The sequence below is a fragment of the Medicago truncatula genome, chromosome 5 (assembly GCF_003473485.1).
Source record: "Medicago truncatula cultivar Jemalong A17 chromosome 5, MtrunA17r5.0-ANR, whole genome shotgun sequence".
Lineage (NCBI taxonomy): Eukaryota > Viridiplantae > Streptophyta > Magnoliopsida > Fabales > Fabaceae > Medicago > Medicago truncatula.
In genome coordinates, this window is record NC_053046.1 from 33,815,852 (window position 1) to 33,834,282 (window position 18,431).

General features: G+C 32.0%; 1 protein-coding gene and 1 pseudogene across 1 annotated transcript; both read right to left on the reverse strand.

Moving 5' to 3' along the window:
• Positions 1-1,112: 1,112 nt before the first annotated feature.
• Positions 1,113-5,720, reverse strand: LOC11433628 (uncharacterized ATP-dependent helicase C29A10.10c-like; annotated as a pseudogene).
• A 2,749-nt stretch (positions 5,721-8,469) lies between these two features.
• On the reverse strand, positions 8,470-12,250 carry LOC11430062 (helicase sen1). The gene is made up of 7 exons (XM_024784957.1): positions 12,198-12,250; positions 11,914-12,085; positions 10,886-11,455; positions 9,526-10,611; positions 9,108-9,432; positions 8,759-8,987; positions 8,470-8,686 (listed from the first exon to the last, which is right to left on the reverse strand). The coding sequence occupies exons 1-7, from the start codon at positions 12,248-12,250 to the stop codon at positions 8,470-8,472; spliced, it is 2,652 nt and encodes an 883-aa protein (XP_024640725.1).
• Positions 12,251-18,431: the final 6,181 nt, after the last annotated feature.

Consider the following 18,431-nt stretch of genomic DNA (forward strand, 5'->3'; position numbering starts at 1 on the left):
GATACTCATAGAACATGATGACAAACAATAAAGTTGTTGTCCACAAATATATGAGTTTGGGTAGGGACAATTTTTTATTTTTTTTTATAAATATAGGTATGGGGACCGACGCTAATGTATCGTATCGTATCCATTACGGGTTCATTGACATTCTTAAGTAAAATTGGAAGAAAAAAGTTTACTCCGTAACACGGTATTATTTTATATAAAGTCAACATTAGTTACTTTTAATAGTATTCAATATTGTTCTCTTCAAAAAAAATAGTATTCAATATTGTTTAAAAACAATAAATTTAAGCAAATGTTATGAATGTTGCAGATATTTTTTTTAAGTAAAATCGAAAGTGTAGAAGCATAATTATGATCAATTTTGACATCTAACTACGCTGCTACTCCATCAACTAACAATGATTTGAACCATCCTAAAACACTCTCGGTCACATTTACAAGTTAAAAAACATTTTTTTTTGATATATTGAATAATTAATGTATGCAGTCACATTTATAGATCAGATACATTAATTATTCAATGTATTTAAAAAACTATTTTTTGATTATAAACGTGACCGGAGTGAGTATATGAGAAATGCTAAATAGTGCCCTTGGATATTGGTTAAAGGAACAAAAATAGAAATATTTTGTTGGGAAGTGATAAACATTGGTGAATTCAACTTTTTAAAATTTAAAAAATTATTATTTCCAATGCAAAACTACTATTTTTAGTTTCTTTAACTAGTGCTCTAAGGGCACTGGGCAAGACCCAAAATATATTAGCAAAAATAAAGAAATTAAAATAAGGGAGGACATAAATTAAACACAAAAATACAGATAAAAATAGCATGAAATGAAAACAAGACAATCTAAACAGTGAAAATAAATTGCAAAAGAGTTACATTTTAGGATGATTCCAAAAGAAGCAAAGATAATCATCACAAGTATTCCTCTCTATAGTGACCAAGAAAAGTGCACGAGGACTGAATTGTGTATTTGTTATCTTGTTTGTGCCAAACACAAAAAATAGAAGCGGATAGTACAATCATCAAGGGGACACATAAAGCTAGCTTTTTTGACCTTACAAAACCAGCTGGTACATATCTTTAGGACTAAGTTATCTAAACATTTCTTGAAGGTCCACTCTTCAAGATAATCCTGTTCCAAAAAGAAGAAAAAAAACATTGATCATTCTTCACCACCTTGGTTTCCTGGGCCTTGCAACAAAAACACAACAATTCCTCATATTAGTACTTATCCTAGGGATGAACGAACATAAGAGTTTAAATCCTATATAAAGACAGGAAATTTAACACAAAAATTCGTGAGCAACTCAATTGGCATAGAAATTTAAGTATGCGGGAAAAGTTCAAACTCTGAATTTTCCATTTATTCATCGGTGAATTTCTAATCAATAGATTATGTCAAAAGAAAATTACAAGAGACCGGATTAGTGATACACCATAAACCAATAAGAGAAAAGCCCTAAAATCCAAAACCCTAGCTAGTGCACAAAAGAGTGAGTTCTCCCAACCGTTCGCAGCTACCACACCAATATCTTGACAATGGTGGCGGAGCAGGCAACTATGTCGGCAAAGGGAGACTGATCATACAGGTTTCAGGTGCGGCAAATTGACTCTGTTGTTTATTTTGTAATTTAAAATTGTAGTGTCTTGGTTTAAAATTGTGCTAAGATTTGATTTTGGCTAATTTATTTATTCTAAACAATATATGCAAAGGAGTTCATGATTGTTCTTATTTAATTTCATGGTATAGAAGTATATTACATATTTTAAACATCTGGGTGGACATTATTGTAAAACTTAAGTTTGATATTAGCATGAGAACAATTCATCAAGTTAATGAATGAGTATCTTAAACAACAAATATGATCACAACAAGAACAAATAATTCAGCACCAAATTCTATAAATAGGACTCACAAGATTGCCCCACTTGAAACTTGATTTTTCCATTACCATTTGTAACAATTAACATAGCTGTTAATAGTATAGATTAAATTGGTTCCACTAACCTGGAGGAAGAAGTTGATGCTTCTGATTTTTCACCTAAACTTAGTTTCATAAATGGAGACTCAGATCCTTCAAGTAGTTTGATCTCGAACAAGACATCATTAATAGCCCGGGCCAAGTTCTTGTCCTCTACAGCATTATGGAAACAATCTCTTCTCTTAGCATCAAGAACTACATTTCGCCAAACCGAGTCACTGTTGATTAGAGTAGCTGCATTTCCTAATATCCAAAGGCAATATCTGCGCAAAATGAACTCAAGAGTTTTCAGTAAACATTAGAGAAGCAATGCAGCATAACAAAATAAAAATAGTATTTAACATACCTAGCCCTAGTCATAGCCACATTTGCTCTTTGTCTATTTGAAAGAAAACCAACATTACCACTTCCATTTGATCTCACAGTAGATATTATTATAATATCTTCCTCACCGCCTTGGAAACCGTCAACAGAACGAACATTAACAGAAAAGTCCGAAGTAGTATCCCAAGTGTATTGCTTAACTTTCTCCTGGATTTCATTAACTTGAGCATTATATGGAGATATTATTCCTATGCTTACTTTCTTCTTTGTCCTCATGAACACTGGAAGAACAAAAAATTCCCCGTTACACCTATAAATGCATAATTCATACCGAGGCTAAAGATTTCTTATTCAACGAAATACAACATAAAATTTAAAATAGGAATTGACCTTTATTAAGGCTTTTAATCATCTCTGAAATAACAGCTACCTCAACCATGTTCTTCAGACTTTGTCCACAATGTCCAAGTTTCTCTTTACCCTTAGCTATGTTAATAAAAGAATAAGAAGAATACATATCTCCTACAAGGAAAAGCTTGTTATAGCTTACTTCCTTGACGGCAGGAGCATCTGATAGCTTTTCATCGTAGAACTCTTTGCATGGGAATAAGCTAATGGAAGGATGCATTCTATATTGAATATTTAGCATATGCCTCTTGTATCCTAAAATTACCAGCCTCTCAAACATACTTCGGCCAAATTCACATTTATCTGCAATCTACAAATATAACAGTTTCGAACATATTAGACCAAATCATCAATTACAGAGAAAACCAACAATTAAATGCAATGATCAACTACCTTGCTTTTCACCAATGCAGGAAGTTGTCTCTCATCTCCGATCAGGATGCAATTGCGGAGACCAGACAGCTGTAATGGAATCGTTGATTCACATTCTTTTAGCTGTGCCGCTTCATCGATTACTAAAAATTGAATTGGGCTCACCTCGGCTGTGTATAGTTTAACAGAACTTGATGCAGTACAGAAGATTAGGCAAGCATTTGACAAGCAAAAGTTTCCTACTTCAACTCTCATGTTATCTCTTTTGTCAAATTTAGGAAGGGATATTGTGTCAGAAAGCGAACTTAGTACTTTAAGGCACTCATCTCTTCTGACGTAGAATGCTTGAATGTATGCAGGAAAGCTTTCATCTTCACAATTAAATTGATTTTTCTAGAATTTGGCCTGCCACAAAGAAATTCCAAGAGATCTTAGCAAATCAAGAGCTTGAAGCATTTTTTTCACTGTTTCAAGTGAAATGAAAGACTTTGGCATGTGGGTGTATAAGGTTTGCATCAACAGCTTGAGCTTCTCTCTTTGTTCAACAAATTTCTGCTTGTATATAAATGCAAATACTGCCCTATACTTTTTTCTCAAAGTAAATTTCTCCATGGACTTGAGCAGCCGTATCATGGATCGCAAGTTAGTTTCCCATCCAATATTTGAATCAAAGCACCGCTTGAGATTCTCTACACGGTTATCAAGAAAGATATCAACAAGGCCTGGATGAGAACTTAATTTCATTCTCTTACTATTTCCAAAGAGCACAATGTCACCTAGACCATATGTTTCAAGCTCAAGTGAATCCATAACCAACCTATGCAATCGAATTGCCACTTGCAAAACTGCAGTATTAGTAGGAGCACAAGTCAATGTTCTGGTTTTTAACTCGAGTAAAGAAAATAGCAAGCATGCAACTGTCTTCGTTTTCCCTGTCCCTGGAGGTCCCCATATAAGTTTGACATTAGAATGATTACAATTTATCATATTAGCACTGCTCGAAACAGCATCTTCCTGGGATTCATTCAGTTTCTGAGAGCGAATTATCATGTCTTCTTTGGTGAATGAAGCTTGACAATTTTCTTCGGAAAGGCAATTTTGACAGTTTTCACCACTCTGAAATACAAAGCAAGCATTAAACAGGTTAAATTTTACAGCACACAATGCACATGTATTTCACAGTAATTCGCGACCGTTGATTTATTGTGTATGTTAGCATTACACAGTATGCTACATAATAAATTAAGGAGAAATTCATTCATATCAAAAATTATTCTTACAATGAGATGCGGTCCCAACACTGTTTTAATTATGTTGAGGTGTTCACCCTCTGAGGGTGAATTCAGTGCATTCGAAATACGAAGATTTGTTGTCATGTTCATAAGGTAAACTGCATACAGTTTAGGCTCTTCTCTATTCCCAAAATCATGTTCAGTATCCGTCTTCAGGCATTTGGATGATAGAACTGAAACCATATCTGAAAATCGTTTTTTGGGCCGATCAACATAACCTATATGGTAGGGACTTTTGAGTGTGTTCAAGTCATCTAAGCTTTTGGGTCTAATGTTTGTGAAAGCAATGAGATCTCCACTTCCAGGTTCATAATCTCCACCATCTTCCACACTGTAAAATGTACTCTTCAACTGTATCTTATGACGGAACTGTTTGAAATGCTTTTGAGCTTTGGGAAGTTGCAATTGCTTGCTTTTTATAACTTTCTTGATTTCACAAATGGGAGCTCGAGACACACCAGACAAGCTTGAAGATAAATCAGTGCGCGTTTCCTCACACAACAGAGGAATGAAAGAGTTCTTGTAATCTGTTGCTGACTTAAATGTCTCTGGTATCTTATGAACCTAAGAGAACCAAGGTGTTTTCCAATGTTAGAAGTTAGAACATCAGATGGTAGTATAATTAAAAATAAATCCACAAATAAATAGAAGAAATGAAAATAGAAGAATAGAGCAATTTTCATTTCATACATGACAACTTTTTTTATTTATATCTAAGTTCATTACAATGTCAAAAATGCAGTCCATACTTTATGTTATACCTAATTAATGCCATGAGGAAGACAACCATTACCAACAAAAATAAACAAAATTGTTGCACTCATTAGCAAAGTATTTTAGAAATGTTTTATGGATCAAGAAATTCCTTAATTTTAATTATTTTCACATAGCAACAAAGTAACACAATTTTTTTTGGTACATGCTATTGTGTAAATAAAAGATAACATAATATAATTAGTATCTTAAACATTGGCATGCGTATTAGCATTTTTATCAAGATCATAATCATACAAGCGTATGAACATTTTTTGGGTCAAAAGTGTATGAAATGCAGTTCTAATACTCATTTCCCACTTTGCTCAAATAAGATTTACCCCTAGTCGAGAAAATCTTTAAATTACCGTAAAAATAAATTTGGAAAGAATCTACAAAAATAGTAAAGATTTCAACACAAGTTTTCATTGTGAGTGTTCAAAAGGTGTAAATGAAACCTTGTGTTTGTAAAGATTTTCGTTGAGAACATCCTCGAGGGGCCATGAGAGTACAATATCTAAAAGCCTTCTAGGTTTAGCATCTCCTTCACTTGCATTACTAGTCTTATCCATCCTTTGCTCTTTCTCAACTCTAAAGCAATCATTAGGGAAAATAAATTAGTATGCATAACAAAACACAAAGATATAGTAGAGAATGGAACAACCTGAGGAAATAGTTAAAGTGTATGGCTTGCTAAAGAATTCAAGTATACATGATCAAAAATGAAAAGATAATATAAAGCATGAGAAAAAGTTAAAGGAACAAAAACAAGGTTGGCCAAAGTGTAAAATACCGTATATGGTAGAATATGAGAGGTTAGAGTTTCAAGCACAGTTTAGAAATTTTAGTGATGTGGGACGGGGATATAGAAGTTTTACTAGTAGAACTTTTATGTTATTAATGAAATTGGAGTTTAATTATAGGAATACTAGCTAGTTTTAACATGGCGTTTGAAGGTGCTTTCATAGGAAATGACAAGATGCATCATTGCCTTTTCGACTTCTACACACCTTTTTATTTTCCTGCATGAAAGTATGGCGCATAATGATTAGTGGGTGGCATTTAATCAAAGGAAATTAAATAGACCTAAGTGACTTAGTAGTATATGATATGGAAAATGATGAAATAAAAAAAGAAGATAAAACCAACTTGAGATCATTTTAGTACTTGAGAAAATTGTGATACTCAATTTAGTGCCTAAGAAAGATAACCACATTCCTTGTCTTTTTGCAAAAAAAGGAATTGGTTCAACTTATTGGTCAACCCAAACCCAATGTTACCGCTATCTCAAGCACATATAATGTGTTTTAGTGTTTTATATAATGTATTTTAGTGTGTTATAGGGTGTGTTTGATTTGCAAAATAGTAAGTACTGGACAGAACAGTACAAGATAGAACAGTACAACATAAGGCAGAACAGCACATGACAAATTTTTTATGGCATTGAATAATTTTTTGTTTTATACGATTTTTGAGGGACAAAATGCTATTTTGGTATTTTAGACAACTTGTACGTGGGACAAAAAGTTGTGTTGTGGTTTGGTGAGGGACAAAAATATGAGTTTTTGTCCTGTCCCTTGTCTCCAGTTTGTCCTGTACCTGAAACAGTTTTACAAATCAAACACTGAACAACTAGAGTTGTCCTGTCATGTCCTTCATTTTTTAGCAAATCAAACGCACTCATAAAGTCTTTTTGATATTCCGTTTGGTGCACATGATATGATAAAGACGGGATATGATAAAAAGTTAGATAAAGATAGGATATGATACTGATATGATAGACACTTATTCTATCATGTGTTTGGTGCATAGATGATAACAAATATGATAGTATTATTTTGTCAAAATTATAAGAAATATGATTAAAACAAATTTTCCTTAAAAAAAAAATGATTAAAATAATTGGGTTTCTTGTCTCTCGTATGTGAGCTGGTAATTTCAATATGATGTGTTTTTTCTTTCAACAATGAAATTGGGTTTCTTGTTTCAACATGACATGCGTTTTTTATTCAATCAATTGTTTAATTGATGGAGAATAGCATGAGGTGTGACGGAGAAGAAGCAAGAGGCGAGAGACACAGAAGGAATTTTTGGGGGAGGCACGATAGAGAAGAAGATACGCGTGATTTAATACCTTATCAGGTTGCTAACACACCAAATACTAAGGATTAGAAAAAAAGGATGAATAAGATATGATTAGAAATAAGTTTAATTTATTCTTTTTTATTGGTGCACCAAACAGCGGATTGAAGTAAGATATATGATAGTTTTATCATATCTTGTCTTCTTATCATGTGCATCAAACGAACCTTTAGATGTTTAAGATTTTAGAATGAGATGCTAATAAGATTTCAGACTTCACTAAGAATAGAATTAGTTTTAAAATCCTTCGATTGTTGCTCAACTGGATTTATTACTACTTCTCCTTTAGTTTTAAAATTGACCTTTGACCATTGGTAGAAGAAATTAGTTTGGCCGTTAAGAATAGAATTTTGCTTTATAGTTATCACCCTATTTAGATATTTTAATCACTTATACCAATCTCAAATTTTATGTAGATTGAAAATGCCCCAAATAATGATCATGTAGATTGTATTATTCCTAATTTAGCAATAAAATGAATGAAGTTTATTTTAGTGTAAGGATAACTTAGTTGGTTGGGACAACACAACACACATGGTCGAGATTCGAAACCAAATTCTCACATTAAATGACAAAAGTTAATAGATAGTGACTGAATAAAAATCTCTCTAATTCGCTCCGATCTACATCCGTTGTAAAAATTCTCCAGTGACTGAATTTAGTCACACATAATAACCATAAGCATAACTTGGCAATCATAGTAGACTAGTAAAACCCTATCTTGAGAATAAGCACAATTACTCCCCCTTTGATACTTGTAATTATATATGTTCTCAAATGTTTGCTTAATTTTTAATTTGAAATTGCAGACTGTTTGGTTTTAAATTGTGCTTAGATTTGATTTTGGTTTTGATTGTGCTTTGACTTGTTCTTATTTAAATGCATGGCATAAAACAATGATCACAACAAGCCCAGATAATTCACCACAAAAGTTAATAGATAAGACTCAAAAGATCTCCTAAATAAGGTCTCAAAAGATGTCCCCACCCTACTTGAAACTTGATTAACCATTTGTAACATAATCACAGTTGAGCCATCACGATTTTAACAAAAACTACACTTTGGAGATTAAACAACAGCACATGACACCATGATTTTGAGAAACTCACAGCTCATCCAAACATACACAGATTAATTTGGTGCCACTCGCCTAGAGGGAGTATTTGATATTCTATGATTTCAAAATTTCCCTCCTAAACGCCGTTTCTTCAATGGCGACTCAAATTCTTCAAGTTGTCGAAGCTGAGGCAAGACATCCTTAATAGCTTGGGACAATTTTTTGTCCTCTTCAACATTGTGGAAACAATCCCTTTTCTTAGCATCAATAACAACATTTCTCCATACAGAGCCACTGTTGATTAGAGTAGATGCATTTCCTAATATCCAAAGACAGTATCTGCACAAAATGAACTCAGTTTTCAGTAAACATAGAAACAGCATAACAAATTGAACATTATATACATCATACCTAGCCCTAGTCAGAGCCACATTTGTTCTTCGTCCATTAGATCTCACAGTAGATATTATTATAATGTCTTCCTCACCACCTTGAAAACCATCAACAGAACGAACATTTACAGAGAACTTAGAATTAGCAACCTTAGTGTACTGCTCAATTTCCTCCTGAATTTCATAAACTTGAGCATTATATGGAGATACGATTCCTATGCTAACTTTCTTCCTTGTCTTCATGAACACTGGCAGAACAAAACAAAATACATTGTAAGACATAAATGCATAATTCTTACGGAGACCGAAGATTTCTTTTGCATGAAAAAGTTAAAAATAAAAAAGCTTAAAAGAAAAGAGAAATTGACCTTCATAAAGGCTTTTAATTATCTCAGAAATAACAGCAACCTCAACCATGTTCTTCAGACTTTGTCCATGTCCAAATTGCTCTTTACCCTTGGCTATGTTAATAAAAGAATAAGAAGAATACATTTCTCCTTCAAGGAAAAGCTTATTATAGCTTTCTTCCCCGACAACGGGAGCATCACATAGCTTTCCATCATAGAACTCTTTGCATGGGAACAAGCTAATGGAAGGATGCATTCTATACTGAACATTTAGCATTTTCCTTTCGTATCCCAGCATTACAAGCCTTTCAAACATACTTCGTCCAAACTCACACTGATCAGCAATCTACAAATATAATTGTTTTGAACATATTAGAGAAAATATTCAATTGAAGAGAAAAAATCAATAACTAAATCCAATGGTCCAATGGTCAAGTACCTTGCTTTTTACTAATGCAGGAAGTTGTCTCTCATCTCCAATTAGGATGCAGCGGCGGAGACCGTGCAGCTGTAATGGAATTGCTAATTCACATTCTTTTAGCTGTGCGGCTTCATCGACTACCAAAAATTGCACTGGTTTCAACCATGATGCATGAATTAGTTTAATTGAGCTTGATACAGTGCACAAAACTAGACAAGCATACGACAAGCAAAATTTTTCCACTTGAACTCTCTTGATCCCACCTCTCCTGTCAGTTTCAAAATAAGGAAGGGAAACTGTTTTAGAAAGCGAACTTAGTATGCTAAGGCACTCATCTCTTTTGACGTATAGCAGTTGAAAGTAAGCAGGAATGCTTTCATCTCTTTTCTTAAATTTGGCTTGCCCGATGGAAATTCCAAGAGACTTTAGCAAATCAAAAGCCTGAAGCATTTTTTTCACCATTTCCAGTGAAATGAGAGATGTTGGCATGTGTGTGTATAAAGTTTGCATCAAGAACTCGAGCTTCTCTTTTTGTTGAACAAATTTTTGCTTGTATTCAAATACTTCACTACTCTCTTTTTTGTTAGCAGATTTCTCCATGGACTTGAGCAACTGTATCATTGATAGCAAGTTAGTCTTCCATCCGGTATTTGGATCAAAGCATTCCATGAGATTCTCTACATGGTAATCAAGAAAGAATTTGACAAGGCCTTGATGAGAACTAAAATTCATCCTCTTGCCATTGCCAAATAGCACAATGTCACCCAAACTATATGTATCATGCTCAAGTGAATCCATAACTAACCTATTCAACCGACTTGCCACCTGCAAAATTGCAGTATTAGTTGGAGCACAAGTCAATGTTCTGGTTTGTAACTTGAGTAGAGAAAATAACAAGCATGCAACTGTCTTAGTTTTCCCTGTCCCTGGTGGTCCCCATATAAGTTTGATATCAGCATGATTGCAATTCATCATACTAACACAGCTTGAAACAGCGTCTTCTTGAGATTCATTTAGATTCTGAGAACGGATTATCACATCTTCTTGGATGAGAGAAGATTGACTATCTGGTTCAGGCGGGCAAAGTTGACAGTTTTCTCCACTCTGAAATACAAAAAGCGTTAAACAGGTTACATATTTAACTGCAAAAGTATTTTAAAGGACATAACGACATGTATTTCAAAGTAATTTCCCATGCGGGAAAAATAAACATCATTGATTTATTGTGTATGTCAGTATACCACAGTATGCTATATATACTAAATGAAGGAGAAACTTATTCAGATCAAAAGATTACTCTTACAATTGGACGTGGTCCCAACATTGTTTTAATTATGTTCATATGTGAGATTGATTTCAGGGCTTTGCAAATACGAACATTTGTTGTCATGTTCATAAGGTAAACTGCATACAGTTTCAACTCTCTGTTGTTCCACAAGTCATCTTCAATATCCATATTCATGCATTTGGATGATCGCTCCTTGTTGTTCTGCAAGTCATCTTTGATATCCATCTTCATGCATTTGCATGACAGTACTGAGATTCTATCAGGAATCCCATTCCCTGCCTTGATTGCCTTCTTAACATAGGCGATACGGTAGGGGCTTTGGAGTGTGTTCAAGTCATTTAAGCTTTTAGGCCTAATGTGTGTGAAAGCAATGAGATCCCCTGACACAGGTTTATAATTTCCAACGTCTTCAACTTCATCAGATTCAGTTGTACTCTTTAGCCGTATGTCATGATGGAACTGTATGAATTGATTTTGATCTTTTGGAATGGAAAGTTTCCATTGTGCAGTTTTTTGGACATTATTGATCTCACAAAAAGGAGCTTGAGAGACAGCAAACAAGCTTGAAGATAAATCAGTGTGTGTTTCCTCAAACAATAGAGGTACAAAAGAGTTCTTGTATTCTGTGGCAGACTTAAACGTCTCTGGAATCTTATGAACCTGAGAGAACGTAGGTTTTTTCTAGTGTTATTAGAACATGTAATAGTTGCATAATTAAATAGCAGAGATAAAAATGATCAACAGAACAATTTTCATTTCATGGTAATACAGACAATTTTTTTGTTCATAAAAAAAAATACATCTATTTTTATCCAAGTAACAAAATGGTTGCACTCATTACCATAGCCACAAAGCAACATAGTTTTTATAAAAGATAATGTAATTAATTGGAACGAACCTGTAATTCTTATTCATTTTCTTCAATAGTTAAAATTTACTCATTTTGTTCACTGCGATATACTCCATATGTGAGGGTGAGACTACATAGAAGGAAAACTATTTTCTTTATGTTTGAAAAGAGCATAAAAATACTCAATCTTTATTTAGATTGGGTATGGTTCAAATCCTTTTCCAAGAAGCAAGTGCACTTTGTAAAGAATCTAAAGATGGAAAGAAACCTTGTCTTTGTAAAGATTTTCGTTCAAAACATCCTCGTAGGTCCATGAGAGTACAACATCCTCGAGTCGAACAACCTCTACATTTGCATCGCTAACATCCTTTTCACTTGCATTGCTAACATCCTCTTCACTTTCATTACTAGTTGTCTCCATCCTTTGTTCTTTCTCAATGCTAAAGCAAATAAGCAATTAATCATTAAGGAAAAAAATCAGTATACATGCACCAAATTAACGAAAACGCAAAGAAGAGTTGAACTGAACAGTTAAAGTATGTCTTGATCTACCTTTCAAGTAAACATGACCAAATTTGCAAGTTATTATAAGAGGGAACAAACATTGTGTCGCAGCAGAATATGAAAGGTTAGAGCCTCATGCACAGTTAAGTAGCTTTGGTGATTTATCTGAAAGAAAAATGTACTTTGTGATATGTGACGGGAAGAAATTTATAGTACTATTTAATAATACTAGTATAATTAATTAAAGTGAAGTTTAGTTATGAAATGCTAGTTTTAATACGGCGCATGAGGGTAGTTGTACATTACTGCATAGGAAATGACAAGATGTCAAGATGCATTGTTTGTCTTCTCGACTTCTACAGCTCCTTTTTATGCATGAACTGAATTATGGTTGAATCAGGCTGATGGCTCATAAGGTCACCAAGAGTATCCACAATTGAAGAGTCTTAAACATTTAAGACCTAGTACTTAATAGGTACCCTCATTTTGGAAAAAAGAATTGAAGGTCTTAAAAGATGTAAGGTCTAAATTAAGACCTTATTCTTAAATTGGCCCACATCACCTTTTTATTAAAATAATAATTAAAAAATGTATTAAAATAGATAGTGTATTAAATAAATAATATTGGTGGAACCAAATTAGACATTTTGTTAGAGGGTCTCTCCATTGGAGTGGTTGAGTACCTTTTAGGTACCATTATTAAAAAAGTGATGTGTCAATGTGAGACCAATTCAAGACCTCAAAGATGAGACTCTCCATTGTGGATGCTCTAACATGTGAACTTGAAAAAAATTGTGATGAAATCATGAAAATATTACTCCCTCTCTTAGGTCCCTAAGATGAGTATTAGCTAGGTTTTTTTTTTTTTTTTTGGGTGGACACATGAATTTGGACACTCTATTTGATTACACAAAAAAAAGTACTCTTTCTATTTTAAAATAAATGTTGTTTAAGGTTTTTACACACAAATTAAAAAAATATAATAATAATGTCAATTTTACACATTATTTGTTTTTACACACAAATTACATGATAATTTTACTAATCTAGCCTTATTTATTATCGGTGTAATATTTTGTAAGTAGTGTACGCTCAATTAACTAGAAGGTACAATTGGAAATAAAATAATAATTTTACATTGAAAAGTGTAAGTGACATTCATTTTAAAACGGAATGAGTACACGTGTTATAATCATTTTAAAATTAATGATTATTTTAATTATTTATATTTTCTGCTTTTTTTCTTTTTGTGCATGTGTGACCAAATGGAGGGTATAAATCCCTCTGTCCTTCCAAAAATTGCTCGTTAATTAGGAAGTGAATACTCCATTTTCAACACTATCACTAACACAATATTTTATTGAATGAAATTCATGAGTCTCACAACTTTAACTTCAAATGAGACCTATTTTCAAAGGGTGTGTTTGTTTCAAGTTTACCAAATTTATTCTTAGGAATAACATTCCTTGGAATATAAAGATGGGAATTTTAATCCAAGGAATTTAGGAAAAATATGTTTGGTTAGCTTTATAATATTCTCAGGAACCATAAAAATAGGGGTTATAATAGGTAAACTATTTATGAATTTATTCCCATCTCCATGGGAACTTTATTCCCACCCTTTTCCTTAGGAAATTTTTTCTATTCCCAATAACATTTTATACCAAGAAATAAATTTTAGTAAACTTGTAACAAACATAAACATATACATTTCTATCATTTTATTCCTGGGAATCAACAATTATAACTTAAAACAAACACACTCAAAGTGTATGTTTCACATTGATTTCATTTAATAAATAAATAAATAAACGCTAGAGAATGTTAAAAAAGAATCTTTTGAAGATTATCTTGTATCTAATAATAAAACTTGTTATAAACAATTCTTCGTCCTTAAATACAAGACAATGTAAACATCCACTTGTATTAATGATTTGTTTACATAAATGCCCTAATTTTATTTATTAATGAAAAATGTACATATAAATATACAAACTTTTTGTTTTATTCCTTTTAAATTTTTTGTTTGACTTTTAGTCCCACAAATTATTTTTATCACCATTTCTGATCTCTACTTTTAAGTTAACTCAAGTGTCGCCTTTATATTTTTTTAAAGAAATTGTGTAGAAATGTATAGAATATTAAAGCATTCTCTAGCCATAAAAAAGATTTTTTTTTTAAACAAAAAATAAGTTAAATATGAATCTTTAAGTGCAAAAAACATAACAATTCATATTTAATTCATGCTTTGTTAAAAAAAATCGAATTTCTTTTTTGAGAGAAGTTCTTATAATATTCTAAAGATTTATGAAAAATTTCATTAAGAAATGTGAAGTGTACACATGAATTGATTTAAAAATAAGTATAAAAAATGGTGATGAAATTTTTTTGAAGGATTAAAAATCGAAGAAAAATATTAGGAGTACTAAAACGAAAAGTTAGTATATTTATATGGATTAAAATATATTTAACCCCATGCATAAATTAATACACATATCAAACAAATTTTTTACTTCACCTTTTTTTTTGTTAACGGGTTCATATAATGAGGGACAAAGAGAGTAAGTTTTACTATTTTTTCTTTAAAGTTGATTTTGTTTTTGAGAAATTGAATACACCACTTCTAATATACTCACGTTATGTTGTTATTTTCTCTCTTCTTTTTTCTCTCTCTATTGTTTTTGATCAATAAAAAGAAAGAGAAAAAAATTATCACAAAAGTTGTCTCAAATAGTTGTTCAAAGCACACTACTATTTTTTTAACAACAATGTTTATTAGTAAAATGAGTGAAGTATAAAGATGACTAAATTTGTAATTCAGAAAAAGTACAAGAGGTATTCTACCCTCAAAAAAGAAATCCGATTAAGAAAAAAGACATAAACGCGGGTTTGAAAACCACATTTTTTGCTCGCCCCTCAAACAAAAATAAACGACCAATCCGATCTACATTGAATATCAGTTATCAAAATACGCTAATTTGTCAAAGTTTTTTTTTGGTAGTGCTATCAAGCCGTCTGGTATGACGTGATATCATATTATATTATTTTCTTCACACGTTTTCAGGTTTTCTAACATTTACCTTTTGCTAGTAACGGTAAACCAAAAAAAAAGTTAGAAAAGCCGAAAACGTGTGAAAGAAAAAATATGTCACGCCATAACAGATGTGGGTTTTACTAGTAGGAAATTAAAGAGACCTAAATATTTCCTTTGTCTCTAAGCACAAGACTATATTTAGAAAAAAAAAATGTCACGCCATAACAGATGTGGGTTTTAGTAAACGAACCTTTGTGGTGACAAGAGTTCAAGAAAAAAGTAACAAAAATATGGACGTAGAAATAAAATCTTGAGATACTTTTTGCACGTGAACTTTTAGTAATGTTCTTTAACACTTTTGCAAAACATTGTTCAAAATCTCAAAAGTTTAAGCATAATTAAACAAATTTAGAAAACAATCACTACCACATACAATTCTGCGAACCAACGTAGGGGTTTGAAAACGAATTGCAAATAAACTCAGTGTGAATTTTCTAAGCATTTAAATAGGCGTATGGATCGTCTGCCAACACATAAACGACCGAAGTTTCAACATCTCCCTTCAAAGTATCAACAAGCCATAAACGCCCTTTCGATCCAAAGCAACCAGTTACGAACCTAATCTATAGATTCACAATGGTCTTGAGTTCAACCGAAATCAACATCGATGGATGAACAAACAGTAGAAATCTATCCCATTCCACCAATTACGGAAGAAGCAACCATGTAGGATAAAATCCTTTAGGTACGATGAATGACCCCTACCGTCAACACGGAGCATCTATGCACCTAGCCCTTTCGAGCAACATCAAGATAAAACCAATTATGTTGAATCTAGATATGCATCCAACAGAACAACCCCATAACTAAAGAACCCGTATCTTCAATTCGAAAAATCAAATTCAAGATTTTCAGACCAAAATCACAGAGCCGGAACAAATCCACCACCCATCTTAATCACTACGAAACAAAACAAAAACAAACGTATAAAAACATAAAAAAAAAGAAGCAAAAATCAGATCGAAAAACTCACGATCTAACATAATCCACCATAAAAACTAACTCATAACCGCGTCGGTGCCAAAACAGTACAAGACAACGACGATGTTGAATGAAACCAATGACCATAACATAATCAACTCAAACCAAGACTGTGAGAGGATAGTCGGGGCGACGCTTCACCGACGATGATCTAAAACTCACAAAAATATATTTTTCTTTTATGCATAAAAACACGAGACATATGTTCTTCACTAATAAACATAAAAATGAGGCATATTTGTCATCATTGCAGCAAAAAAGATACAGACAAATTTTAAAATTCACGGGATAAATAATTTTCATTGACAAATAAAAATAATAATAATTTGAGATTGAAAAATAATAGTCTATCACCCGTGCATTGCACAAGTTAACACACTGGTAATTAAACAAATTTAGATTTAGTAGGGACTAAAATTGAGTGCATAATTTTTTTTATAGGGACCAAAAACATATTTAATCCTAAAAAATATAAAGGATACACATTAATTGACTTAAAAGTGTGGACGAAAGTGATCATTGAAAACTTTTAGGAAGATTAAAATGAAAATTTGATATATTTACAAAGACCAAGATATATTTAACCATAATATTTATTATTATATTTGAGAAGAAAAAGAGTTAATTAGAGTATGTTAATAAATAAATAACTACGTAGTTGAAAATTCAAATAATACCTTTGAGCATTTGCAACGGTAATTTTTTTATTTTATTTTAAAGATGCAACGGTGATTCTTAGCTTGTCCTCAAATCCTTAATAATCTTTGTCCTTTTACTTAGTTCACTATTGAAGAAGGGAAAAATGACTTAAATGAGTTCGGATTCCAATGATTGGTGCATTCATAGGTGTGTTTCTTTGCACCGAAGAATTGTCATCACATCACATATTTAGTACAAGTTCTTTGGCTGTCTACTTTTTCTTTTGATAAAGCAATTGTCTACTTTTAATTTATTTAGGGGAATTATTCACCTTACTAATGAAAAAAAGAAATAGTCACTGAACACATAGAAATTGCAAAACAGTCTCTGAATGTAGAGTATATTAATCAATTTCAGGACTAAAGTGACTAACATAGTCTACATTCAAGAACTAAATTGACTAACGAAGTATGCATTCAGTGAGACTCATTTTTTATTCATGGACTAAAATGAATCTCCCTTTTATTTAACTCTCAAGAGTGTAGGCTTTGCAATCAGAAGACACATATATCTTGACTTTTTAGTACTACTACTTTTAACTTTTACTTCATCAGTCCCATAATAACCAAACTTTTTGTAAAAAAATATTGTCATAAAATAACCGACCCATTTTACTTTTCAATACAATTTTTTTTTCTTCTAATTATAACTCTAATTAATACTATTTTCATCACTTCCGATTTAATATATTTTATTTTACATTTATGATAGTGGAGAATGCACCAATACATAATAAAAGCACTTAAAACCATCTTTGTCTCTCCTTCGTTTATTCATTTATCTTAATATGTGTGAAATGAGCAAAGACCCACCCGATTAATCTTGGAGAGAGGGAGTACATTTTATTTTAAAGGAAATGATAAAACGTGCTCTTAAAAAGGAATGTATTATTTGAATATCTATCTGGATTACAACTTTATGAGACAATTATAAATTTACAAAAAAAAAAAAGTAGATATTAACATAAAAACCAAATCAATAAAGAAAAAAAGTAAAAACATAATGTTAGTATGAGAGAGAAAGCTGTTACAAAAGTTACCGCAAATTGGTTGTTCAAATATAATTTCTCTTGAAAGAATAGGTTAAAAATTTCAATATGAAAATTAATTTTTATCAATAAATATTTTCTCTTAAAAGAATATTGGTTTCTTTAACTAGTGTTGACAGAACCACTAGTTAACATTTTCCATTTTTAAATATGGTTCCCTCCCTTGATTATTTTAATACGATCAATACATTGAAGAAATGGTCGGATCTGATTTAGTCACAACTTTAAATAAAAAATATTTAGACAAATAAGGAAAAATATTAGTAGAAGAGAAGTAAATTAGCAACATCAATTTTTATTTTTATCTTTTAATTTGTCTTATATATGTGTATGTATAAATATTTTTTATTTGTGTTTATGACCAATTATTAAGACTTACTCTAGAAGAATTGTCAAAAATAAAATAAAGACTTACTCTAGAAGAAAGAGTACAACATGCATGTAGCTTAGGCTGAAGAAA

Excerpts from the sequence above, each read along its gene's own strand:
- LOC11430062 (XM_024784957.1), bottom strand. The coding sequence starts at position 12,250 with ATGTTTGTTCCCTCTTATAATAACTTGCAAATTTGGTCATGTTTACTT. Across the intron at positions 11,456-11,913 it reads AAAATCTTTACAAAGACAAG|GTTCATAAGATTCCAGAGAC; the intron begins GTTTCTTTCCAT and ends ACGTTCTCTCAG. Across the intron at positions 8,687-8,758 it reads GTGGCTCTGACTAGGGCTAG|ATACTGTCTTTGGATATTAG; the intron begins GTATGATGTATA and ends CATTTTGTGCAG.